The sequence below is a fragment of the Coenobita brevimanus genome, chromosome 24 (genome assembly GCF_032717465.1).
Source record: "Coenobita brevimanus isolate Jiangsu-jjx chromosome 24, ASM3271746v2, whole genome shotgun sequence".
Taxonomy (NCBI): Eukaryota; Metazoa; Arthropoda; class Malacostraca; order Decapoda; family Coenobitidae; genus Coenobita; species Coenobita brevimanus.
Window position 1 is genome coordinate 4950627 of NC_136977.1, and position 26569 is coordinate 4977195.

The window sequence follows — 26569 nt, forward strand, 5'->3', positions numbered from 1 at the left end:
AAATTTTTGGTGCTAGAGAGGGAAGCATATGTGGTGGCTTTGATATAACTGGACAGCTCTACTGCATGGCTTTACAAATGTCCATCAGTGTCCTCCTTATCCTCTGAATGGAGGACAGTGGACAGCAGGATCAGCAGGGTTCATATCCAGGTGTGCTGAGGGCCACAAAAGCAACTGAAATATTTTAGTAAGTGAGGTTTTATTTTTATTACTATTACTGTATTATTATTTTTTTTTTTTTCTAAATCATCATTGTAGATTTTGCATGTATTTCTCTCTCTCTCTCTCTCTCTCAGCAGAAAATAAACTAATACTACAAAATATCTAGAGAAATATTTGTATATGACTGCTGTCATTAACAGTTCTGTAAGTTTGCTCCAAATATTTTAGTGAGAAGTACGGTAAAAGTTATATGGTCCATACTGTAGCTGCATTTGGGTTGGTGACAAAGCACATACACGTACAGTGAGTCCTCGATATACGAAAGGGATAGGGACCAAAAAACCTTTTGTAATTTGAAATTTCTTATATTAGAACGATTTTCCCCATTGAAATACTGTGTACATATAAATGGGGGGATGCGTCCCAGGACCCCCTCCGACCCCCACCTAAACTTTACCCCCCCTATTAAGAAGTAAGCAATACCTGTATACAATTCTAGAGAAGGAGGTGACCATATTCTTGTACATCTCCTTTTTCTTCGTCACAGTCTCAGTGGTGGAAACAGCAAGGCCTAAAGCATGCCCAATCTCCGAGACTCCCTGCCTATCCTCATGGGGTCTTATAATTTCCAATTTCCTTTCCAGAATTAGAGTATAGTGCTGCTGCTTCCTTGCAGCAGGCTCCCCCAATAATGGAGATGATGCAGGGCACTTGGGAGGCATGGCGAAACAATACGAAAAGGTGAAGGGCTGCGAAAATATCCTCATGTACAGCGAGGCTGTGAGGAGAGGAAGGACGTGGACTCAACTGAGAAGTGCGCAAAAATTTGTTTACCAGAGAGGAGTTAGTTCGTTTTCTCTTGGCAAGCGAGTGCGGCGCTATGCACCGCGCCCATTTTGAATTTTTCATACAGTATTCCATTAACCCCTTCATAGCTGCCAGCCTTGAACAACACTTCACTTTTTCGGTGTCAATGACGTTGAGTTAGGGCATTATAAAAAACCGCGAACAATTACGGGAAGGGAACGAAGGTCACTGTTGTGTTTACACGACCCTACTCTACCATCCCATCAGTCAGGTGTTCTCTTCACTCCAGATGTATTCGCCGATGTTTACATGCTTATGTTACATGTGCCCTAATTTTGAGTAAGTTTCTTTCAGCAGGAGAGCATAATTTACCACCCGCAAAATAGTCAGAAAAATATAGAAGACAAACTAGAGGAATATGAACTGAATTGGTAAGGTCTTTAGGCTGTATGCTTACACGAAAGATTGTGGGTTTTACAATTTTAAGAGACGATACAGAACAAAAATGTTTGCTAATCAGAGAAAAATTACTCATTTGTCCCACATGTTGTGGTAGGTTAGCATTCAGCTCCACAGTCTTCATTCGGTATCACTCTTCCCAATATATTTCGGACCGACTGAGCACAGTTATTTCTGCTCCTTAGAGTTAGTGTACATTTACTGCTCATTTTTTTGTTTGTTCTTATGTGTATGTGTGAAAGAGAGAGGACTGATACAAACAATAATGTATTCCATTATCGCTTTCATAGCTGCTGGCCCTGAACAGCGCCTTACTGTACTGGTGTCAGTGACATTGAGTTAGGGTGAGCCATAAAAAACTGCGAGCAATTATGGGAAGGGAATGAGGGTCACTGGTGTGTTTACACGACCCGACTCTACCATCGCAAGCAGTCTGGCGTTCACAGTTCACTTCGTCCCAGATGTTTTTGCTGATGTTTACATGCTGATGTAACACGCATCCTAATTTTATTAATTCTTACACGAATCATAGCAAATCACAGGATGGGTGTAGGGGAAACAATACTGTAATTAAAAAAAAAAAAGTCAGGTGTGCCAGACAAGTCTTTTCATATATGTAAAGAAAAAGAAATTGATTTTAGAACTTTGAAAAAATGGTCCCAAGGCTGACCACAGGAGCACACAAATATCTGAACCCACAGCCATTGAAGGGGCTAAACATATGTTTTACTTTAAGCAGTAAAAGCACCTTACCAAATCAGTTCTTCCTGATAGTCTGTTATATTTTTCAGATTATTTCTGTGTTGGAAGTCAGGTATAATTATTCCCTTGTACAAAGGAAAAGGGGAAAAAGAAGTGTGTGGTAACCATAGGGGCATTTGTCTTCTTAGTATAATAGGAAAAGTGTATGGTAGGATACTTATTGACAGAGGTAGAGAAAGAACAGAGAAATTAGTTGGAGAAGAACAGGGAGGCTTTAGGAAGGGAAGAGGTTGTGTAGATCAGATATTCATTCTCAGATCTTTAGTGGAAAAGTTTCTGGAGAAGGGAAAGAAGTTGTATGCGGCATTCATGGATTTGGAGAAAGCATATGACAGGGTGGATAGACAAGGATTGTGGAAAGTGTTAAGAATATATGGAGTAGATGGGAAGTTGTTGAATGCTGTGAAGAGTATGTACGATGGTGCGAAGGCTGCAGTGCGTGTGGATGGTGAACTAAGTGAATTTTTCTCTTTGAAGGTTGGGTTGAAACAGGGATGTGTCATGTCTCCATGGTTGTTCAATCTGTACATGGATGGGGTAATAAAAGAGGTACAAGGTAGGGTAGTGGATGTTGGAGTGGCCATGGTGAGAGAGGATAGTGTTTGGAAACTCCCTGTACTGTTGTCTGCAGATGATACTGTGTTGTTGAGTGAAGACGAAGGAGAGCTGCAAGGCTTGGTGGATGAGTTTGGGAGAGTGTGTAAGAAACGGAATCTAAAGGTGAATGTAGGGAAGAGTAAAGTGATGGTCTTTGAGAGAGGTGAAGTCAGTGAATGTACAGCGAGGTTGGATGGTGAGGAATTGGAAAATGTGAGTACGTTTAAGTACTTGGGTAGTGTGATGAGTAAGGATGGAGGTTTGGAGGGTGAAGTGCTTGAAAGGGTACAGCAGGGAAGAAAGGTTGCTGGTTCCTTGAAAGCAGTGATAAGAAACAGGGAAGTGAGCATGGAAGTGAAAAAGTTACTACATGACAGTATTGTGATACCAACTCTAACGTACGGAAGTGAAGCTTGGACGTTGTTGGAAGGACACAAGTCACGAGTGAGAGCAGTGGAAATGAGTTATTTAAGAGGAGCCTGTGGAGTCACATGGAGAGACAGGCTGACGAATGAGGATATAAAGGAGCGTTGTGGTGTTGATGTGGATGTGATAGGAAGCGTTATGAGGAACACACTGAGGTGGTTTGGCCATGTGGAGAGGATGGAGGGTGAAAGACTGACGAAGAGAGTGTATGTGAGTGAGGTGCAGGGGGAAAGAGGGAGGGGGAGGCCGAGGATGAGATGGAGGGATGGGGTGGAGAGGTATATGAGAGAGGGGGGTGTGAGCTGGGAGCAGGGGAGTGAAATGGCAGGGGACAGGGCGACTTGGAGGCGATTTGTTTGTGGCCACCCCAAACGGGATTGAGGCGTCTGGCAATAGATAGATAGATAGATTTCTGGGTTGGTAAATACAGTAAATGTTTCTTATTAAATCTGTTTCCCCGTCATTTTTAGCTGTTCTGGTGTGACAACTCTTGTTTATTTCATTAACATAATGGCGGAAAGGACTGTTCTTCCCTAAGTGTTTAACCAAACCTGGCCTAACTGAGCTTATCTGTACCTAATAATTTTTAACCTAACCTAACCTCCAGTTGGGAAATTGGGAAACGATATCCACCTTTGAGCACTTTGAGTTTCTTCCACTGCGCTGGAAACGATCGTAGGGGAAATTGACGATAATAACAGGGAGGAAATTTTCAGCAAGAAAAAGTAATTTGTCTAACTGAAACTTGTCAGAAAATTTCAGAAACAACCTGGAGGATTATGAATTGAATTGGTAAGGTCTTTCTGCTGCTTCAAGTGTACAATGAAAGACACAAATATCTTCCCAAAGTCTGACGAATATAGCGTGGAAAAATCGAGCCATTTGAAACACGCACTAGTAGAAACAGGGTTTTCATTGTATTTCGCCTGGTGTAAATTTTCTTCAGACTGAACTGGGAAGATAGTTGTGTCTTTCAATGTACATTTACCGGTAAATAAATCAATCTAACAGTACTTGTGTTTTGTTTCCGCCAGAGTAATTGTGATTTCAGACCATTGATGCACTTCTTCACATCATATAGTCTGGTAATCGGGCTATCTCTGTATTTCCTTTCATATCGAGTATCGATTTTCGTATCATCGAGACAGATATTTTCGTACTGTGGAATTTGTCCTATATTAATCGATTTTGTACCATCAAAAATTCGTACTTCGGGTTTTCGTATTTCGAGGACTCACTGTACTGTAGACATTGCTGGGCAGTTTAGGGACTGGGATAGCATTGTCATTTCTTTGACTTCTTTTGTACTGCCATTATATTTCATCCTAAATTGTTCACATACAGAGTTATGTAAGATAAGCATATGTGAAGCTACAGAATGTAGTAAAAAAATTTTGACATATCTGATGGAGCCAGGATTCCATGGGCTTGAATGATGAGTGAATGGAAGTATGGCATATTGAATTGGGCAGACATGGGCTGTCTGGACGTTGCTGCTCCTCACCCTGCCCTAGGGTGGGAAGGGAGGTCCGGATGATGATGACTTAAATACTGTATAAATTGTTAGGAATCATTCACCATTCCTTTCTGTGTAATACATCATCAGAACATACAATTACAGTCTTTGTATGAAGTGGGTAGATTGATGAATTATTTATATAATTCAAAATTTTCAGGCATATGATTGGCATGCCTGTCTGATGTAGATAGATATAGTGTAACCTTACTTATTGACAGACATTGTTTCTTACAGTGCACTCTCACTATGATATGTCTGCTGAAGCAGTGATGAAGAAACACAACGCTATAGTCAAAAAGGAAGCAGATAAATATGCCAAAGCAGCATTGCGAGATTCCTCTGCTACCATGGAGGAATCACAGCAGATTGTACTGTTAACCAACATTTTTAAAAAGTATGTTTATTTCATTAGATTACCATTCTATAGAGATTTCTCCCTACAGTTGGTAGCTAGTGTAAATTGAAGAATAGTATCATATCAGGTTTGTAAGTAAAATAAGAACTTTAAAGTACCATTTTTCTATAAGTTATTGCATAAGATCTCACATTTATGCATGTGCCTTATATACTTGTGTATGGTATATACAGGCGGCCCTCCATATTCACGGAATCAACTTTCACGGGTCTCATAGATTTGCAGATTGCCCCTCTGTGGAGCCAAGAGTGAATTTAATGGGTATGGATGTAAGAAGTTGGGGTAAGTAGCTCATGACTTGCCCACAGGTGAGTGTGGGCAAGTCATCAGCTATTTGTGATATTTTATTTTGCATTCAGGTTCCACATAATTATGGTTTATTAAGTGTGCACACTTACTCACAGGGGGTAATTTGTGGCTGTAGAGGCATTTACTGGAGGGCGCACCAAACATTCGCTGAAAATCCACACACGCGGGGGTCTGTGTCCCCTAACCCCCGCGAATGTGGAGGGCTGCCTATATATATATATATAGTTAGTTAGTTCTGGACTTTGTATAGGGGTACAGTAGTAGTAGTAGTAGTAGCGGTAGTTGTTCCCTAGGCAGTCTGGCCGAACAGCCCCAAGTCCCTAAGGAATGCCATGGCCGAGACCGGGCATTCCCACACAGCTCTCAAGGAGTGTATGTTGTGTTGTTGGCATAGGTGATTGTGTACAATGCAGTCTTCCATAATGTGCTCAATAGTATGTGGTGCTGTGTTACATCCTGGACAGGCATTAGTGATGGAGTCATCCAGCCTCTTCTGATAACTTAAGAGGGCTGGATGATGCCCACATCTCAGCCTGGCCAGGAGGATTCTGTCCTAATGAGAGAGATAGGATTCAGAAGGGTGGATGTCAGGAGGCCTTGCATGCAGCTGTGCGTTGTCTTTAAGTGACTGAATGGAGCGGGAGTGATTTGAGTATGGATATGCTTCTGGAAGCTGGTCTGAGGCAGGCGAGGGGGGAGAGACAACAGTATTTGTGTATGATATCATGTTCTGGGTGTTGTTTTGATGTTCCTTGGTGTGTTTGGATGTGTTGCCATGTAGTGTAGTGGATGTTGTGGGTGTGTGGAGGCTGCAGCGAGAATATGTGTGCCTCTCATGTCTAGATGATGCTTGACTTTCAGGACTTTGGTTTCTTGATGTAGGCAGTTTGTGGGTGTAGTAGCTGTGCAGCCTGTGATTATTTTAGGGCCTTGTTCTGAATGGTCTGTAGAGTGTTGTAGTGTGTTTTAGTGAGGTTAGGAGCTCAAGCAGGGCTTGCATAATTCATCACTGATCGAATATATTATTCGTATTCTGTGATGGTGGTTTCTTTGTTGTGTCCAAATGTTGTATGGGCAAGTTATCTCAAGGCATTGAATCTTGGTGTTAATTTATCTTTAACCCCTAAAGGCCTAATCGCATCAATTGAGCGGGGCTTATAAAAAACTGCGGAGCGCTTCCCCCGCCCCAGTTATGATGTACATGGCTTCAGGTCAATAAGAACTCATCCCTGAGTGGCGTGAGGGGGGGAGGATCGGACCAACCCGGGCAGTGGGGAGGCACCCCCCCTCTGGGCCGCCTCCATGCCACCCTCTACCCCACTCCCTCACTCCCTCCTTGTCCCCCATCACCCTCCCACCCCTCCATGCACCTGCATCTCTTCTCCCACCACCACCTGTGTCCCTTCCCACCCACTCTTACCCCACCCCCCACCCTCCTAGCCTTGTGTCCCTCCTGAGCCCCACCCCATCCCTCCCTCCTCGTCCCTCACTACCCTCCCACCCCCTACAGACCCCCGAGAGATATCAGGCCGCCAAGATGTTACAGAACACACTGAAGTGTTTTCTTTTCATGGGGAAAGTTGGTTATTTTTTCAACCCCTGTACCTATAGGTCTACTCCCCACAACCTACTTTATCTCTCCGCAGCCTAGTAATCTCCCCACATCTACATACACCTGTTTTCATGGTTGGTGTGACAAAACACTTTGAAGTGACCTGTGTCAACAAGAAAAATATGTAGTTATCAAAATTTACACGTTTTAGAGTGTTTTTGAGGTGTAACTATTAAAAACTTTTTTAAACTTTGACGCATGATTGTGCAGTAATCATTTGGCCTACGGGGGTGCAGATTGCGTTGTCAGGTGTGTAAATTCTTCCTCTTTAGCTAGAACACAATCAATTTACCCTTGATGAAAGTCGCCAAAACACCTCGGAATTGCGGTTGTGCGAGGTACCCTGCCTGAAATAATTGTGGTCTTTAGGGGTTAGTTTGTGATGTGTTGTTTAAATGACATTGATGTATTGTATGTCACACCAAGTATTGTGTGTGTGTGGTAGGGGAGTGTTGTTTTTGGTGAGGTGTGGAATGTGACTGTGTTCTGCTGTCCAGTTTGTGAGAAGGGTCACAGTAGATTTGGCTGGAGCTATTTTGAGCCTGTCTGTGGTGAACCATTCGTGTAATGTGTTGAGGTAAGGTTGGAGGATGTGTGCGGCTGTGTTTGTGTTTTTGTGTGTACATGTGAGTGTTATGTTGTGTGCATAGGAAGCCATGTGTTTCTGTGGTGTGTGGGGTGTATGTCATGCATGTATAGGTTAAAGAGTGTAGGGGACAAAACAGATCCTTGGGGGACGCCATTTGTGAAGTTTCTGATGTTCGAAGACTGACAGGCTAATGTTACTTGTGCACATCTGCCTGCTACATCTTTTTGTGTTATTGTGCATGTTTGTATTGAATATTTTGTGAGGTTGTGGCGGGGGATGGCATCAAAAGCTTTGCTAATGTGTAGTGTGACTAGAAGTGTTCTGTGTGGTGGCCTAGCTGAATTCATGCCATCAAAACTCTTTGTATAAGGTCTGTAAGAAGAGTGTTTGTGAAGTGTAGTGGCCTAAAACCATGTGTGTGAGGTATAATTAGTTGTAGTACCAGTCGTTCAGTGACTTTGGAAAGGGTGCAGAGGAATGTGATGAAGCAGTGTGAGGAAAGTAATGTGGGGTCTTTGTTGGGTTTGGGGATAGTGATGATAATGCCATGCTTCCAGATGTTGGGTATTATGTTGTGTGAGTAGCTGTAGTTTGATATTTTGGTGCGTGCTTGTATGCCTTGTGGTTCAAAGTGTTTAAGGTGTATGTTGCTTATGTTGTCTGGTCCACAGGCAGATGATTGCTTAAGGTTGCTAATGATATGCTTCGTCTGGTTGTAAGTGAAAGGTGCAAAGTCTGGGTCTGTGGGGAACTGTCTCTTACGTCGGATGATACGTCGGTCTTCGGGATGGGGGTTTAGATGGCTGACGTGTGAAAAGTGATTGATGAGAGGGTTTATTTGTTGTTTGTTTGAAGGTATAGTGTCTTGTTGTGATGGCAACTTGTGATTTTGTAATGTTGCTGTTGGAGAGTGTGATGCAGTTTAGTGTTTTGTAGAGTTTGCTGATGTTTGTTTTGTGGTCAGATGTTTAGAGACAATTATTCCAGTTGAGTGTTTGCTGTTCTGATATTTAATTGTTTATTTGAGTGTTGAGTTCTTGTATTTGTCGGTGTCTTGTGCATGGGGTGCTGGGAAGTGTCGTAGTGTGTCCCATTAACTGATGAGGCCTTGAATTTCTGGTGTGAAATTGGGGTTGTCTCTCTTTCTGTTGCCTCTAGGGATGTGTCTTTTGTCCACGTTTTATATAATTGCATTGAAAGTGTGCACAATGGTGTTGATGTTTGAGATGGATGTACTGTTTAATGTTTCAAAGTGTTGTTCTGTTTCAGTTGTGACAGCCACCCTGTTGGCTCAATCAGATACGTTTATGTGAAGCTACAGAACGTGGTGAATATTTTTTGGCATATCCAATAGAGCCAGGATCCCGGGGGCTTGAATAATGAGTGAATCGAAGCATGGCCCATTGGATCGGGCAAATTTGCGCTGTCTAGACATTGCTACTCCTCACCCTGCCCTTGGGTGGGAAAGGAGGTCTGGATGATGATGATGATGTGTGTCTGTGGCCAGCTGGGGTGATTTTGGTTTTGGTAGTGATGATGATTGGGAGATGGTGAGAGCCAGGGTTTTTGACGACTTTCCAGGATGTAGTGGGGGCCAGGTTTGGGGAGCAAAGGTGATGTCTGGGGATGATGGGAAGAAGAGAGCTTGGTGTGGGATATGGGTATATTGATGGAGATTATTCAGTATGAAAAGAGCATCTGTTTGGGATTGTAGTACCAGCCCTCTGTCTGTGTCAGGGTTGTTGACATGCCAGGCTAACACCTTGGGGTTGAAATTACCACCTAGGATGATGTTGGGTATGTTGGTGATGTGGTGTATTTGTGGAGAGTAATTGTGTGGTACTGTGGGGAACAGTTGGGGGGGACTGTATGTGTTGGCGATTGTTGTATGTGATTTGTTACCAGTGCATGTTTTAATTGATTGTATTCCTGTTGCGGGGTCATGTGGGGGGAGAAATGACTTTGTGTGTGCACTGGTATCTGAAAAGTTGATGGATTTGTGCATCAGGGTGATGAGTCCACTGCCACCGCCGTCGGCCTGGTCTTGTCTAATGGTGGTGAAGTTATGAAATGTAGGTGTTTTTTGTGTTCTGTGTAGTTTGGTTTCTTGTAAGATGGCAATGTGTATCTTTTGTTGTTTGATGAATTGTGTGAATTCTTGTTTTTTGGTGTTTATGCCATCTATATTTAATTGAAGGATGTTTATGTTGTGTGTGCGATGTGTGTTGGGTGCTGCAGCACGAGGGGGAGATAGTGGTGTGGGTGGAGGGGAAGGGGTAGGAGGAGGTTTTGATGGAGGTAAGGGTTGGAGTGGATTACGATGGGGTGGAATGGGAGAGGTTGGAGGATGGGATGGTATGGGAAAGATCGGTGGGTCAGGCTGAGGAGGTGTGAAGGAGGTAGGAGTAGGGTTGTTGGGGGAGTTAGTTTGTGGGGGGAAGGAGCATAAGGAGCAGCTCTAATGTTTGTGTAATGTTTTCTGGATGCAAGTGTTGTGCAGGTGTAATGGGTCCAGTTCTTGCAGGAATTGCACTGAACCCTTTGTTTGTCGGTTTGAAGTGATAGTTTTGAGCATGTAAGACATATGTATTTGTTGGTGGGTCCTGGATTGCTCTCAATGTCCTCGGCTTGAAGAAGTCATCGAGAAATGACCACTGGGGAGTCATTTCTCGGTGTAGAAAAAACGGTGTTGTTGTGTGTGTTGTGTTGAGAGATGTGGTACTTGCCCAGGCGACCAAAGCCACTCCCAGGTTCTCAGGCCTCGTGAGGGGCCGGGGTGGTTTTTGGTGGTTTGGCCCCCATACCGTCCTCCTCTTCTGCTTTGACAGCCTCTGGGGGGTAGTTGATCCTGACATTTAAGATAAGAGTGACCAGCCTTACTCATCCCTGAGTGGCATTACATGAGCAATAAACCCTAACCACCCCTTGGATATAAACCTGCACCAGCTCAATCCAATTGGAGCGCATTAAATTCCTCACTAAACCACCAGGTGCCATAACTTGGTTATATGGTTACCACCCAGTGTAGTAAATGATTTCCTGGTGTACAGGAAACCATTTGGCTTCTCACTCAGTGTAGAGTTGCCCATAGGCAGAAGGAAGAGGAAAGAATGATGGAAAGAAAGACGGATGAGGGAGTCATGCTTAGAAAGACAGAAGAGGGAGTCTTTCTTTCCTTCATTCTTTCCTCTTCCTTCTGCCTGTGGGCAACTCTACACTGAGTGACAAACCAAATGGTTTCCTGTACACCAGGAAACCATTTGCTACTCTGGGTGGTAACCGTATTACCAAATTATGGCACTTGATGGTTTAGTGAGTAATTAAGGCTCTCCAATCGGATTGAGCCGGTGCAGGTTTATATCCAAGGAGTGGTTGGGGTTTATTACTCACGTAATGCCACTCAGGGATGAGTGAGGCTGGTCACTCTTATCTTAAATGTCAGGACAAACTCGCCTAGCCCTGGGAATGGATTCACTAACAAGGTCGTAATTTGAGGTGTACGAGCAAAATATGGCACCTCAGATTACGCACTCCTGTGGCGCCGTATCTCTCACCAGAGTTTGGTCCATCCATCCATCCATCATCCAATCCTACATTGCCCCACGAGGAGCATAGGAGCCCTGGGCTAGGCAGTTGGTTCTGACATTTAAGATGAGAATGACCAGCCTCACTCATCCCTGAGTGGCATTACATGAGCAATCAACCCCAACCATCCCTTGGATATAAACCTTCACCGGCTCAATCCGACTGGAGCACAACAATTACCCATTAAACCACCAGGTGCCAAAATTTGGTTATATGGTTATTGGTATTCACTAAATATTTTTTACGGCACCTTACCCTGGTCGTAAGTTGTACGTGCCTTAAATCGGCTGTCATCAGCTGATTTCTGCTCAGCCAATGACAGAGAATCTTACAAGTGAGGTTTTGTCACAATCATCCGATCATAAAGTGAACCCTCATATCAGCTGGTCATCTCCTTAATGTAAATACAAGAGCAGAGGGGAGAACACGCACAACACGAAGTCTTCAACCCAACAGGAGGAAGTAACATCACAAACTCATTTGGCATATTTTCTTTTAGCAAAATATATAATGAAAATAAAAACTCCAAGTCCAACAGAACCAAAGAAGAGACATTCTAACTTTTCAAGTGACGAACTTTTAGTTTTTATTAATGAAGTCTTCAAAAGAAAAACAGTTATATTTTCCTCACTAGACACAAACATTACAAAGAAAGCAAAGATGCTAGCATGGGAAAGTATTACCTATTGGGTGAATAGTGTTAGCAGAGTGAAAAAGGAGAGCAGGGAAGTGAGGAAGAAATTTCATGATTTTAGATCACAAGTTAAGGGGAAGGCAGCCAAGGCATTGAGGAAGGCAAAGAAAATTTAAAGTATTTTTAAAAAATGCATATTTCTGTTGTTAGTTACGTAGTGCCTGTAAGGATGTAAGCTGTTTGTTCTAACTTACCATATCAAACAAACCTAACCCATTCATGAGGCTTTACTGGTAGAGTTAGGGTTTGATTATAACACTTTGGTTTGCGTGATCATACACTTCTAAAACTAGGAGGTCATTTCCTTTTTTGGGGGGGAGGGAGGTGGGGTTGTGTTTTTGGCATTGATGACTAAGAATTGTTTGGTACTGTAAGCTTAGAAAAATTTTGTACATGCCAAAGGTTAAAGTTGATCACATCAATCGGTAATAATTTTGCTGTGGTCCTATGTTGAGCATTCATATTGTTAAAGAAGTCGTTCCTTTTGATTTTCCTTGTTACCTTATCCAGTATATTGATGCATGAAATGGTGGTATTTATTTCCTTTATTGCCGTTTCTTTAGCAGGAAATCTTATCATACCCAGTGGATTTGTGCTGTCATATAGTTTATGGCTGTATTTTTTGTGTGTATGTGTGTGTATGTGTGTGTGTGTGTGTGTGTGTGCAAATGAATATTACGGAATCTTGCTCAACATACTGAAAGGTGGGTTTCGTTTCCCAACTGGATGCTGAGTTAGGTTAGGTTAGGTTAGGGTAGATTAATTTATTAGGCACAGTTAAGGTAGGTTAGGTTAGGTTTAGTTAAACACTTGGATTAGGCCCAAGATTGTCATAGTCATATTATGGTTATTATTCATTTGCACAACAAATGAGGCCTGAAAACACTCAAATGAACTAAAATAAACCATCAGATGGAAGAAAAATCCACCAGTAGGAAATGGCAATAAAGGAAATATCAACTGGAATGGTTTGTAGCACACAGGCTTTGTTTAGGTAATGTTTGTTAGGATTATTTAACACCGTAATTCCAGTGCCATGTTTGAAATAAAATGGTTGTCTTCATACAAGTTTAATCACCTTAGTATATCAAACTGTCATTGTTTAGCACATCCATTATCAACCCATGAACTGCCAGAAGTCTTATTTCATGTTGTGGAGACCTATCATACTGTAGCAAATGCTCATTAGGCACATGGAGAGGGTCTGATGAGTCTCGGAACCTTCTCTCTTGATAAAAATGTCGGCGAGCTAAATACACGGCCACAAGCTCCATCGCTGTACTGTAAACATCAGCAGCCTACTGCTCCAGTGGCAACAGGCTATCCCGGTGACATGTTTATTTTTTACACATTCACGTTGCCTTGCAAAGAAATAAGTATTGCCAGAGTTCTTGGCTGCACTAAAACGAATATAGCACATCGTTTATCTTTCTGTGTGTTTACTTTCTTCTTTTACGACGTTGATTAGAAGTGAAGAGAGCCAAAGGCAATCAGTAGGCCAAGAGGTCGCATACCTGATAAATACACTGATTCCGGGTTGTGATGTAGGTTAAGGTACTGTATGTCCCCCATGCGCTTAACTTGAGACACCAGATCTTGGTACAAGATGGCTGCACCCATGCTTAGTGAATCACTGATTCTGCCTCAGCACCATATCTTTAGGCATCGTTAGGAAATCCGGCACTTTAAGTGTTTAGTGAATCCAGCCCCTGGGCTCCTACACTTCTTATGGGGCAACATAGGATTGGATGATGGATGGATTGACTGAAGATCTTGGGTATAATGCCTTTTTTTATCTAATCTATAGCATGTTATTCAGCATCGTTAAAGAAGTGGCCTGAACCTCGCTGTATTGTTTTGTGTATTAGTTCTTTGAAGTTGAAGTTTGGAAATTCATGTGAACACAGTCAGTGTCTGCAAGGAAGGTGCTGTAACTTTTCTGTGCTCATAAAACATTTTGAAACTCTTCCTAAAACTTCATAGCTGTTGGGACAGTGGTATATATTGGTAAGAGTTGGCCCAAACTAACCTGAATTCTGAGTTACCTGCATTACAGTGGTAGTCACCCCAATCACACCTTTCTGTGTATGGCTTTAGGTCTTTCTTCTACATCATTTGTAAGCTCTAGTTACCTGTGTGTGAATATAATATGATCTCATGTACATATATATTTCATTAATTTAAATTTTGGGTGTGCTGCAGATGTTTTATTGTTTGGTCTTTTGAGACACCTAATCTGCAGTAAACATTACACATCATTCACCCTTGCCCTGGCTCCTCATTATTTTATATGTATGTAGATGCTGTACTAGCTGTGTTACCACGGTGGGATTCCAAAAATGAAGTCTCATTGGATCCTAGGTGTGTGAAGCAGATTCTTTGTTAAGTGCTGATCTCTGGTTTTGCAGCCACACTGTTAGAATATGTGATCCATTCACTGAGAGGAGGTTAGGTGCAAGGTAATTATTTAGCATATAAAGAATTAACTTGTACTTCTTGTTGTAGCTTTTTGGTACTGCCTAATGTGATAGAAGCACAGGCATGTATTTAAAGTGTTTTTAAATTTGCCAGTTTGTAGTGGGTTGTATTAAAATTGTGGTGAGATCATAAATAACTGCATTGTGAATGCCCTATTCAATGAAACCAGTTTTATGCCCATACAGTAATGAAAATGAAGTTTATTGTCTTCACCTGAGCATGTCGACCGTTAAGACGAGGGCATTCCGTCAACTGGAGAAGATTAATCTGACACTGTTGTCAAAATTGGTTCATAATTATGGTTTTGAAGGGAAGACAGATGTGTGGAAAACTCATTCTGGTTCAGCCACCAAGGCCTTCTACTTTGTCTGTACCATACCTTTCACTTACAGCCAGACGAATCACATCACTAGCAACTTTAAGCACTCACCTGCCTGTGGACCAGACAACATAAGCAACATACACCTTAAACACCATGGACCACAAGGCATACAAGCACTCACCAACATATCAAACTACATCTACTCACACAACATACTACCAAACATCTGGAAGCATGGCACTATCATCACTATCCCCTTTCCCAACAAGACCCCATGTTATGTTCCTCACACCGCCCCATCACACTCCTTTGCACCCCCTCCAAAGTCACTGAATGACTGATATTACAAGTAGTTCCACCTTACACCCCCCTAGCCCCATCACAAATTGGTTTTAGGCCACTACACTCCACAAACACTCTTCTTACAGACCTTACACAGAGAGGTTTGATGGCATGAATTCATCTAGGCTACCACACAGAACACACCTAGTCACAATAGACATTAGCAAAGCTTTTGATGCCATCTCCCGTCACAACCTCACGAACAAAGTATTCAACACAAACATGCACAATAACACAAAAAGATGGCTGGCAAACTTCTTAGCAGGCAGATGTGCATAGGCTATGTATCATTTGCCGGTCAGTCATCGAACATCAGAAACTTCACAAACGGCATCCTCCAAGGATCTGTTTTGTCCCCTACTCTCCTTTACATGCTCGACATATCCACACACCACACACCACAAATACATGTAGCTTCCTATGCGGACAACGTAACACTTACATATACACACCAAAATGCAAACACGGCCACTCACATTCTCCAACCTTACCTTAACACACTACATGATTGGTTCACCACAAACAGGCTCAAAATATCCCCAACCAAATCTACAATGACCCTTCTCACAAACTGGACAGCAGAACACAGTTACATTCCACACCTTACCATAAACAATGCTCCCCTGCCACCCTCTCCCCCCAAATCCTTAGTGTAACATACAATACATCAGTGTCATTTAAACAACACATCACCAACATTTAAGATAAATTAATACCAAGACTCAGCGCCTTAAGGTCACATGCCCATACAACATTTGGACACAACAAAGAAGCCACCACCACAGTATACAAACAGTAAATACGTTCAGTGATGAATTATGCAAGCCCTACTTGGGCTTCTAACCTCACTAAAACACGTTACGACACTCTACAGTACAGACCATTCAGAACAAGACTCTAAAAATAATCACAGGCTGCACAGCAACTACATCCACAGACCACCCAAGAAACCAAAGTCCTCAAAGTCAGGATCATCTAGACATGAGAGCCACCCAAATTCTCGCTGCAGCCTCCACAAACCCACACCATTCCCTACACTACATAGCATCACATCCACACACACCAAAGAACATCAAAACAACACCCAGCACACGATATCACATACAAATACTGTCATCTCTCCCCCCTCGCTCACCTCAGACCAGCTTCCAGAAGCATGACCATACTCATATCACTCGCCACTCGATTCAGTCACTTAACCCGTCACGTCCCGAGCTATTTCGCACCTCCGATCTCCCCCAATCTTGAGGTATTTTCGAATTTTTTTTTTTTGGCTAAAACCTCCGCTTTTGGTGTTAAACATCGAAAATTCATAGAGAAATCACTCACCTGAGGTTTAAAATACTCGATACAGGTAGCAGTACCTCCTTACCTTACTGGGTTTTCTAACAGGCTGGCACCAAAGAAAACGAGTTCTATGGGAGGGAAACTATTCCACACCACTCATAAACGATATTTATTTATTTATTTATTTGGTACGAATTTATATGTAGTATGAGAGTATATTGATTTTCAAACAGTAATATAGGCATTATAAGCATTGTTTCACTCACTAAATCATCACCATACCTGACCTTTTTTGGCAACATTACCTGATCATCATTTCTGACTGTTTCTTCCTCTAATGCTATGTAAACTTTGTCCTCCACATTGTCATCGTTTGGGGAAACACTCTGCCCCTGAATGTCTTTATTGGCGAGGTCACTGGTAACAGGTGAATTGCCGAGACAATGGCGTGCGGGGGGAGGGGAGGTTATGCGGTGTAAGGCATTGTCCCTGCCTGGCATCTTGCAGAGGAATAGAGGAAGGTGTCCCGCGTATACGTACCAAAAATGCTGCACGAAAATTGAAAATTGTGCATATTATGAACCTTTCAATTGCGCGACGTACCAGTATGTCGACAGGACTAGCTGTGACAAAATGTTGCGACGTACCCATACGTCGATGGGATGCCTTGGGTCAAAGACAGCACATAGCTGCATGCATGGCCTCCTAATATCCACTCTTCTGAATTCTACCTCTCTAGTGAGGACAGGGTCCACCTGGCCAGGCTGAGATGTGGGCATCAGCCAGCCCTCTTGAGTTATCAGAAGCTGGATGACTCCGTCGCTGATGCCTGGCCAGGATGCAACACAGCACCTCATACTATTAAGCAAATTATGGAAGGCTGCATTGCACACAACCACCTGCACCAACAACACAACATACACTCCTTGAGAGCTTTGTGGGAAAGCCCGGTCTCGGCTGTGGCCTTCCTTGGGGACTCTGGACTGTTCGGCCAGACTGCCTAGGGAACAACTACTACTACTAATACTTTGTCTTCAGGAATAGTCTTCATAATACATGGTAAATTGATGTGTAACTACTGTTGTACATAGCAAATTGATGTGTAACTACTGTTGTTTACTGAGTTATTGGCCATGCAGATTAAGCAGGCATAAAATGCCCTGCATTGTAGTGCATGCAGTAGCATAGAATGTTGGCCTATCATCATTCAACCAATTTCTTATTAAGAATTAGATAAAAATGCTGTGAATAAAATAATTCCCAGTGTTTGAATGTTCAGTTGACCAAATATCTGTTCTCATGAGAATAGCAAGTGCCTCTCCTGAAAGAGACTTTGCCCTAAGTCCTGACATTTTATGTAAATGGAAGCTTTCCTTATATATGTTTCCATGCCTCGTATGTGCTCAGATTATTACTGTTTACCATTATCCTCATTTTTGGCAAGGTAAAACTTTAGGAATGCATTGTTGTGAGGACAGTAAATTCATGACTGAATGTGCCAGTCTCCAAAAGAAAGTGGTGAGCATTAATTTCCAGTGGTGGGCAGGTGCGCAAACACTTGCGCAAAACGCAATTGTGCACCCTTGCGCTTCGGTGATATCGTTTTGCGCACTGCGCACCGCACGAGACCATGCGCAACTTTGCGCCTGCGCACATGAAAAGGCAGGTGCGCAAGCGCAAACTTAGTTGCGCTTGTACAACTAAATTTGCGCTTGCGCACCTTCCTTGCGCACCTGCCCTGTGGATTGCGCATTGCGCAATCCAAGGGACACATGGTCTTCCAGGGGACACGTGGTCTTGGGAGCTTCCTGCATGGTTGGACAATGGATGGGGGAGGCTGGGGTGGGTCACAAGGGTGGGTTGGTGCTTGGTAGGGGCAGGCGGGAGGGAAGGGGGTAGTAGCATTTCTTAATATGCTTCAACAGAGATAATGTATTTTTATTATTTTTTAAATTATTATTATTAGTAAATAATAATAAATATACATTATTTATTAAGATTAGCATATGCAATTCCTTACAAAAACCATTAAAACATATTAATTAAATCAAATATCCACAGCCTAATAATTTATTAGGCTGTGGATACTTGATTTAAATACTCTGTTTTCATTATTTTTTATTTTTTGTAATGAATTACATATGCTATTGTGTATCTTTATTGAATTATTAAATAAATTGTCTTGACAAGACAAGAGAGATAAAGAGCATTATTCTGAGAGAGAGAGAGAGAGAGAGAATAAATACGGGAATGGCAAAGGAGCGTCCCCTTGAGTGTGGAGATAAGGCATAAACTTCGTCCCTTTTCCCTCTCTTTTTCTCCATTCCTTCCCTCTTCTCTCTCTTATTCTCCATTCCCTCCCTCCTCTGTCAGAGAGAGAGAGAGAGAGAGAGAGAGTTGATGATACAATAATCACGTGATCTTTGCCAATGCCTTGGTAAATATAGGCTGTTTTTCCCGGACAATGACCTACTGTACCTCAGTCACCGCGGGTGGTGGGCAGGTTGCTAATTTAGAAATTTAATTAATTATACCAGTATATATTTTACGGCAATTCCCACAAATATATGCAAATGATTTTGCGATAGCGCCTTGCAACATTGCACAAGCTAAATATTAGATTGCGCACTTGTGCAAATTACAAATAATAGAAAATAATAATAATAATAAATACAAGTAAGGAAGTAGGTATGCTGTTTTATTTAAATATCTCAATATTTTTCAGTAATTCCCAAAAATATATGCAAATGGTTTGCGCTTGCGCTTTGCGACATTGCTCAAGCTAAATATTTGTCAGATTGCGCATTTGCGCTCGCGCAAGGTAGTGAACTGTGGATTGCGCTTTGCGCTTGTGCAAGGTCCTTCTTCGTTTGCACTGCCCACCACCGTTAATTTCATATACATACAGTACGACAGTACCTTATAAATTTTCCATTCATTGCTGTTTGGTGTTTATGCTAACAATACATTGTATTCATTCACCCACTGTTGCTATTTGACATTTGTTTTTATTGTATAAAAAACTCAGTAAGGTACTTAACATTGGTGTCAAAAGGGTGGAAATGGGTCAGCAGGGAAAAAGTGGAAGCCACTGTACCATAATTACCATACTCCATACATTATTTTCAGTAACACCCATATCCAGAATTTTGGATTGACCTTCTCTTTCTCACAGTACTGTCCCATGCAATTCCTGTAATAGGTGGCTTCCTGTATGCATAATGTATAAGAGAATACTTAAGTCTGCATTGCAAACTATACCACTAGAGTTTAACCCTTTAACCGCGGGTGTCATCCCAGAATGACATTGCAAAAACTGGACCAAACCGCGGGTGTCATTCTGGAATGTTTGTGAATATTTTGAATACCGCGCGTTTTTTCCGCGCGCCAATTGTTTCAAGGGAGAGTAGCTATTAAGTTCTTTCACTCCAGCTGACCCCCACCTCCCTTCTCCCATCCCCCGGGCCCCCCACCCCACCCCTGACCAAACACGCATCAGTATCTGTCCAGCTGTGTGAGTGACAACACCGCTGTTGTGGCAGTGAAGTGTGGGCAATTACAATGCCTTTTACCTGAACACAGAGTGGGTGTTTATCATGTGTGCAGTGTTCATATATGTTTATAGTATTATTATCAGAATGAGGTTGGCATTTGGTAATGGTGTGTGAGCGAAAAATAGTGATTTTAGATCGTTCACTTCTAATGGCACTGCCCATCCAGTGATAGTCAACGAAATCATGAAACCTACATCATTGCAAAGCCGAAGGTTAGTACTTTCTAATGGTACCTTATTTTTCGCTCTAGATTTATTCTGTGCAGAGTTATAAAGGTTTAAAGTTTGTTTACATTTTGGCTGGAACCCCTGTGGGGGGGGGGGCCAGTCGGGTCAAAACAATGCCCGCGGTTAAAGGGTTAAGGAGACACTAGGGAACCTGGCAAATGAAAGAAATACAACCCTCTGAAATTATGATACATAGGACTTGCTGTATATTTTTCAGGATACATTGATAAAGATTTCTTTCAGAGGGGGAGGCAGTGGCTGAATCTGTAGAGAGTTGGCCTGCAGTCCTAATGGACCCAGGTTAGAATCCATGCTGGGGCAGGGAACAGTTTAAGGATTTGCATGTCATTAAAGCAGACTTCGCTGATCTACCAGATGACCTGCTGACATGTCTTAAAAATACCACCATTAATACCAGTACATCAGTCCTGTATGAGATAGCCCTAGCATGTATTCAGTATGGACAGTGGGTGTTAATGCCGAAAGTGATGACATGGAGGTGTGTGGATGTAGGAGGACTTCTGGGCCACAGTAACAGGCTATGAAGCCTATGCCAAGTCAGTTGCATAAAAAGAGCGAAAGAGAGATACTGGAACTCTTGGTTTATTTTCAGTTTGGGATGTGTGTTTACAGGGCTGATACCAATGTAAATGGTCTGCTTGAGTTGAAGGAGCTATCAGCATGGATCAGCACCAAGACCAAGGAGCACCTCACTCTTGCACTCAGGGAAAATTTCTTCATGTTTACTGCAATTGATCAGAATCCCAGAAATGGTAAGTTATGGCTGCCTAATCTTAGGCTGCTATGACATACTGTTATAAAATTAGTCTTCTAGTGTTAGCAGGGATAGAATGCTAGAGTTATTCCCACAATGATAAGGTTATTAGTGAAAATATTAATACACACACACTCTCAGTCTCAGCTGAATAAAATCATCTTGCAATAGCTGGAATTAAAATACTACAGTAGAGTTGTTTCCACCATGAGAGGGTTAGTAGTACCAGTAACTCTGTCAGTGCAAGATAAATTCCTATAGTGAATATAACATAGTTAGTAAAAGTACTGTAACAACAAAAGACATTATTATACAGAAAGGCTTGAGTACAGTACTTGTAAAGACTGCTGTAATCAACAGTATGCATGTAGAGGGTATATATTATAATATCAGTCATATATGACCCACAATTGATAATATTCATTGCTGTTGTTACTTATGATAACTGTACTGTAACAACAACATTTCAGATTACAATGGGGTCGCCCAATATGCGAACCCAACTCAGGAAAAAAATGATTTTTTAAATATGCAAAATGTGATTCTAAAATGTGAATCTGTCATCTGAAAGCAAGGGTAAAACGATGTTCCCACTCAAAATGGTAATATCCAAAGCCATCACTAGATGGCTGATCGGTTTCCTGTCCTTTCCCTCACGGCATCTCTGAAGTCAAATCTCAAGACTCTCCGTTTGTGTCTGCCTGCGCTGTACTCACATATTGTGGTGCTCTTAGCATTGAACAAGACCTGCTTTTGCCTACCTGTTACATCGTGGCCCCACTGCTTCATTCCAAGAATAAGATGATGGCTTTGGAGCTGAAAATGAAGGCTATAGAGTTGAATAAGCAAGGTAAAAGGAACTCAGACATTGGATGTGAACTTAACTTAGGTGAATTGACAGTGAGGAACATTCTTAAGAACAAGGAGCACATTTTACGAACCATCAAGACTTATGGAGGCCAGCAAGTGGACGGGCACAGCAAGGTTGCTAATCTCGCAGTTATATAAGTAGAGCGAGAGTGCTACCTAGCACAGTACATTCACAGTTCTGTTGTCTTTCTTTAAGGAAAAGAGTTTCTTAAAATGATAGTTGATATTGGGGAAGTACTGTACTGTAAATGACAAACATAGGTTGAGGTGTCGACCATATATATTTATTTCCGTTAATTCAATGGTTTCTAATATGCGAAATATCCAGTGTGTGGCGCATTTTGTTGACCGTATTCTTGCATATTGGGAGACCCCTCTGTATGTGCAGTTGGTAGGCTTGTGAGGTGGAGCCAAGATTCCAAGGATTTGAATGGTGTGTGAGTGTTTGTTTTGGGCCATATCATTAAGTATAAAGTTCATAATTTTCCCACTTTCATGCATTCCTTTTTCTTATTTTCCAGATCCTACCCCACCCTGCTCTCTCCTTAGGTGGGAGAAAAGGTCAGGATGATGATGATGATGATGTTACTAATCAGTTTACAAGCAGATGTGTTTTGATCCAGTCTCTAATCATAATTCTTTGAAAACTGTCCACTAAAAAAATTGTATTCGTTGACTTTCACCATACAGTATTAACAGATAACCTGACTCGTATAATTTTCGTAAGCTTAAAAGGAATTTATGCTCAAAATTGTCTTTTTTTTATTTAATTGTTATCTTCATCTGTGTATTTCCTTGTTTATGAAAGTAACGTGGATAATGGGAGGAGGCACCAAAGGTCAAGATGATGCCTCCTAAATATAGTATGTGAGTGAGTGAGAAACCGAGGTATGGAATCTGCTAAGCTAAAGATTTGACAGTGGATAAGTTTAGGTGAATGAAGCAAGTATGAGATGCATTTGACACAGGTTACACCTCAGTTGTCAGTGGCTGCATTGTGAAAGGGGGAAAGAAGAAAAGAAAAGAAATGAATTATTATTTGCTTGTGATATGAGGATTTTGTGGTAGGTGAGGGCGCTCACCATCCACTCACTCAATGTAGTGTTGCTTTCGGGTGTCTGCCCTTTCCTCTCCTCCATGCTTCTTTCCTTCCATCATCTTCTGTCTTTCCTTCATTCTTTCCTTATCCTTCTGCCTATGGGTGACTTTACACTCCCTCTTCTGTCTTTCTTTCCTTCATTCTTTCCTCCTCCCTCTGCCTGTGGGTGACTCTACACTGAGTGACAAGCCAAATGATTTCCTGTACACCAGGAAACCATTTACTACCCTGGGTGGTAACCATATAGCCAGATTTTGGCACCTGGTGGTTTAGTGGGTGATTATTGCACTCCAGTCGGATTGAGCCAGTTAAGGTTTATATCCAAGGGGTGGTTGGGGTTTATTGCTCATGTAATGCCACTCAGGGATGAGTGAGGCTGGTCACTGTCATCTTAAATGGCAGGACCAACTTGCCTAGCCCCAGGCTGCTACTCTTCTCGTGGGGCAACGTAGGATTGGATGATGAATGAACGAATGATATGAGGAGTAGAATTTGGAAGGTGTAGGCAATGAAAGAATGGATGTATGACCCATTCTCTGGGCACTGGTGAAAGCTCTCATGATCTAATGCTTTCCTACCCCTATTTCTAGGTCCTGCCCACCCCATTTTTAATTGGATTGAAGCCTAAAGCCCTTTCCACAGGAGCGGGCAATGCCCGCGGGCACAAGCGAGCAGTTTGCCTGTTGACGGGCTCACCGCTTGTGCCCTTGGGCAAATGCGTACATTGTCCGTGGCAATTTACGCATTTGCCCGCGGGCACAAGCGGTGAGCCCGTCAACAGGCAAACTGCTCGCTTGTGCCCGCGGGCATTGCCCGCTCGTGTGGACAGGGCTTAAGGTTCATATTTCTGTTTGAAAAAATAATTCTCTATCGGATATGTTTATATGAAACTACAGTACATGGTAAACGTTTTTGGCATATCAGATGGAGCCAGGATTCTGTGGGCTTGAATGGTGAGTGAATGGAAGTGTGGCCCATTGGATTGGGCAAATTTGGGCTGTCTGGACGTTGCTACTCCTCACCCTGCCCTAGGGTGGGACGAGAGGTCCGGATTGTGATGATAAAGAAAAATTGTACTGCCACTCAGAATTGCTGTAGAGTGCTAGGTGAAATGTACACTCTGCCCAAAGTGGTAGTCATTTTCAGTCAAGGATTCAAGACAAAAGTCTCAGTAATACTCACAAGAAAATTGGTTAAGTCAGATCATACTGTATTTCTACAGGTGTAGTGTCGTGGGATGAATACCATGCATATTTCTTGAAGCAGCATGGCTATAGTGATGAGTTTATTAGTAACCACAAGCACAACCATAAGGGAATGCCTAGGGAAATAAAAGGTAACAGTACACCATTTTTTTTTTTTTTTCCTCCCCAACCTGGCTCAGATTTTTGTCCTTTTGTGACTTACTTTACATATCTCAGTGGCAGATAAAGACAGTACTGCAGTTTGACATCCCTTCCACAGTACTTTTTGTGAGAAGCATTGTGTTCTAGTGTTAATCTGTTGTTACAACTCAGCATTCATAATGGAGAAATGGCAGCTTTAGGCTGAGTAAGAGTAAAAAGAGTACTATGTTATAACAGTCTCATTCAGTATCATATATTGATCACAAATAAATCCCAACCCTCTCTTTTCTTAATAATGAAATACAGTATATTCATGTTTTCTGTGGAATATCCCATTGTTATCACCATTGACTTTATTGCCACTCGCATGGTATTTCAGCCTTCCACATTTTCCTGCCTAACTGTCCAGCACCACATACTTTAATTAGGCATACTGTTCATAATTCTTACTTAGCTCTTTTTTTATTACCATTCATCCATCTATTCATCTGTCCATCCATTATCCAATCTACCTCTGAAGTTAGGAGTGTACAGTCCTGGGGTAGGTTGATTGGTTCAAACTTGTTAGGCAAAGATAATCAGTCATTTACTGTTGTGGTGCATCATGTGAGGAATAACTGCAATCTTTCCTTGGACTCAGACCATTATGGACCACATAGGGTTGGAACAGCTTATCCCAGTAGACTGTCAGGAATCCATTTATTGGTTATATGATCACCAACCTGCACAGTGGTACTGTGCAGTATTTTCATGATGATAGCTAGTAGGTTGTATGAACACTGCAGTTCTTACCCTAATGTCCATGGCAGTTTACTGACAGGTGTATTACTGATTGATACCATCATTGTTGTAGTAATAGTGTTCTTACCATTTTCACCAGAGTAATTAACAGCTGTATTACTATAACTTGGTGCATGTATATTAAGCATGCCCTAAATTTTCTGCTTCCATTGATGGAACAAGTGTAATTTTTTGGTATGATCACTTGCATCCCACATCACAGTGTATAGGTAGCAGCAGTGCAGGAAATTTTGGCATATTCTCTCTTCGTCTCATATATACTTTAGAAATTTTTTGTAAAAACTGGGAGTATTTCCACAGCTTTGTACTCTCACTTTTGATAATACCTGCCATAATTTTCATACATATACTGATTTCCCCAGAAAGCATTATGAGGGACAAAGCAGCTTGGTCAGAAGCAGCCAGAGACAAACCAGACCAGCTCACTATTGATGAGTTCTTGGCCTTCAGACATCCAGAGTCCTCACATGCAACTATCCTGAACATTGTTGAGGAAACGCTGGCTAGATTAGGTTAGTAGATTGGATTCTTTTGGTTCATTCACTGTTCACAAGATGACGAATGATTTTGTTAAAAAGTAGCCCTTTTTCTAAGTTGGAGGTATGTTTAAAAATATGTTAATGTTTGCCACATATTCATGCTGGAAATTAGTGAAAACTGGCAAATGAGCAACCATGATAGGTAGTTATTCTGTAATATACTGTGGAGTTATAATCAGGAATGGTGATGTATGAAAAGAAATTATTGTATCTCTTATACAGTAATTCTCTTTGGTCTTACACACCAGTATACGATTTTGAGACGTGGATGTGTCTTCGTGCACTAAAAGGTGGGGGGGTAATAATATTCCTTACATGATACACTATTTGCATGAACTTTTATGTTTCAGATGTTGATGGAGATAGTAAACTAACAGAAGAAGAGTTCTCTGACCCAGAAAACAATGACGTACCTGATGATATGACACCAGGAGAGTACAAGCATGAACGACTTGAAGAATTTAAAATTGCTGATGAGGATGAAAATGGGAAAATTGACAGGAGAGAGATGTTGGTATGGTACAGAGGAAGTTATTTTATTCCACCAGAAAAGAGGGGTTGGGGGAAGAATTAATTTTTTTATTGTTCAGTAGATTATTCTTGTTTACAGAGAGAAGGTTCTTAATTTTATTAAAGTATTCAGACCAAGAAAGATTTAATAGTATGTGGTCGGGTTTTATAAAACTCAGTTTGAAATGCTGTTTTGCACAACATAAACAACAAAATTATCTTGCCTTCTGTTTGTTTTCACTGTTTAACATATTTTATTAATTGATATGCTTTATATGCTTATGTATGGTAATTATAAAAGGTAAGTGACTTACATTTTACTTCACTGAGGTTATGGTCCAGCAGATGGCTAGCAGTTCATGCTGAAAGTTTCATTCTTTTCTAAATAAAGTAGACATTTGTACAGGTCCTCCCCACTTAAGAACGGTTGACTTACAAATTTTCACACTTACGAATTTGTACTTTCAGTAAAATATTCAATAA

At 41.7% G+C, this 26569-nt stretch overlaps 1 protein-coding gene across 1 annotated transcript in view; it reads left to right on the forward strand.

Moving 5' to 3' along the window:
* myd (stromal cell derived factor mayday) overlaps nucleotides 1-26569 on the forward strand; it is a 71713-nt gene that overhangs the window by 25556 nt on the left and 19588 nt on the right. Inside the window, exons 3-7 of the mRNA XM_080267583.1 lie at nucleotides 4967-5126; nucleotides 20780-20919; nucleotides 24113-24226; nucleotides 25400-25549; nucleotides 25927-26090. Coding sequence (XP_080123709.1) covers nucleotides 4967-5126; nucleotides 20780-20919; nucleotides 24113-24226; nucleotides 25400-25549; nucleotides 25927-26090 — 728 coding nt within the window. The remainder of the gene's footprint in view (nucleotides 1-4966; nucleotides 5127-20779; nucleotides 20920-24112; nucleotides 24227-25399; nucleotides 25550-25926; nucleotides 26091-26569) is intronic.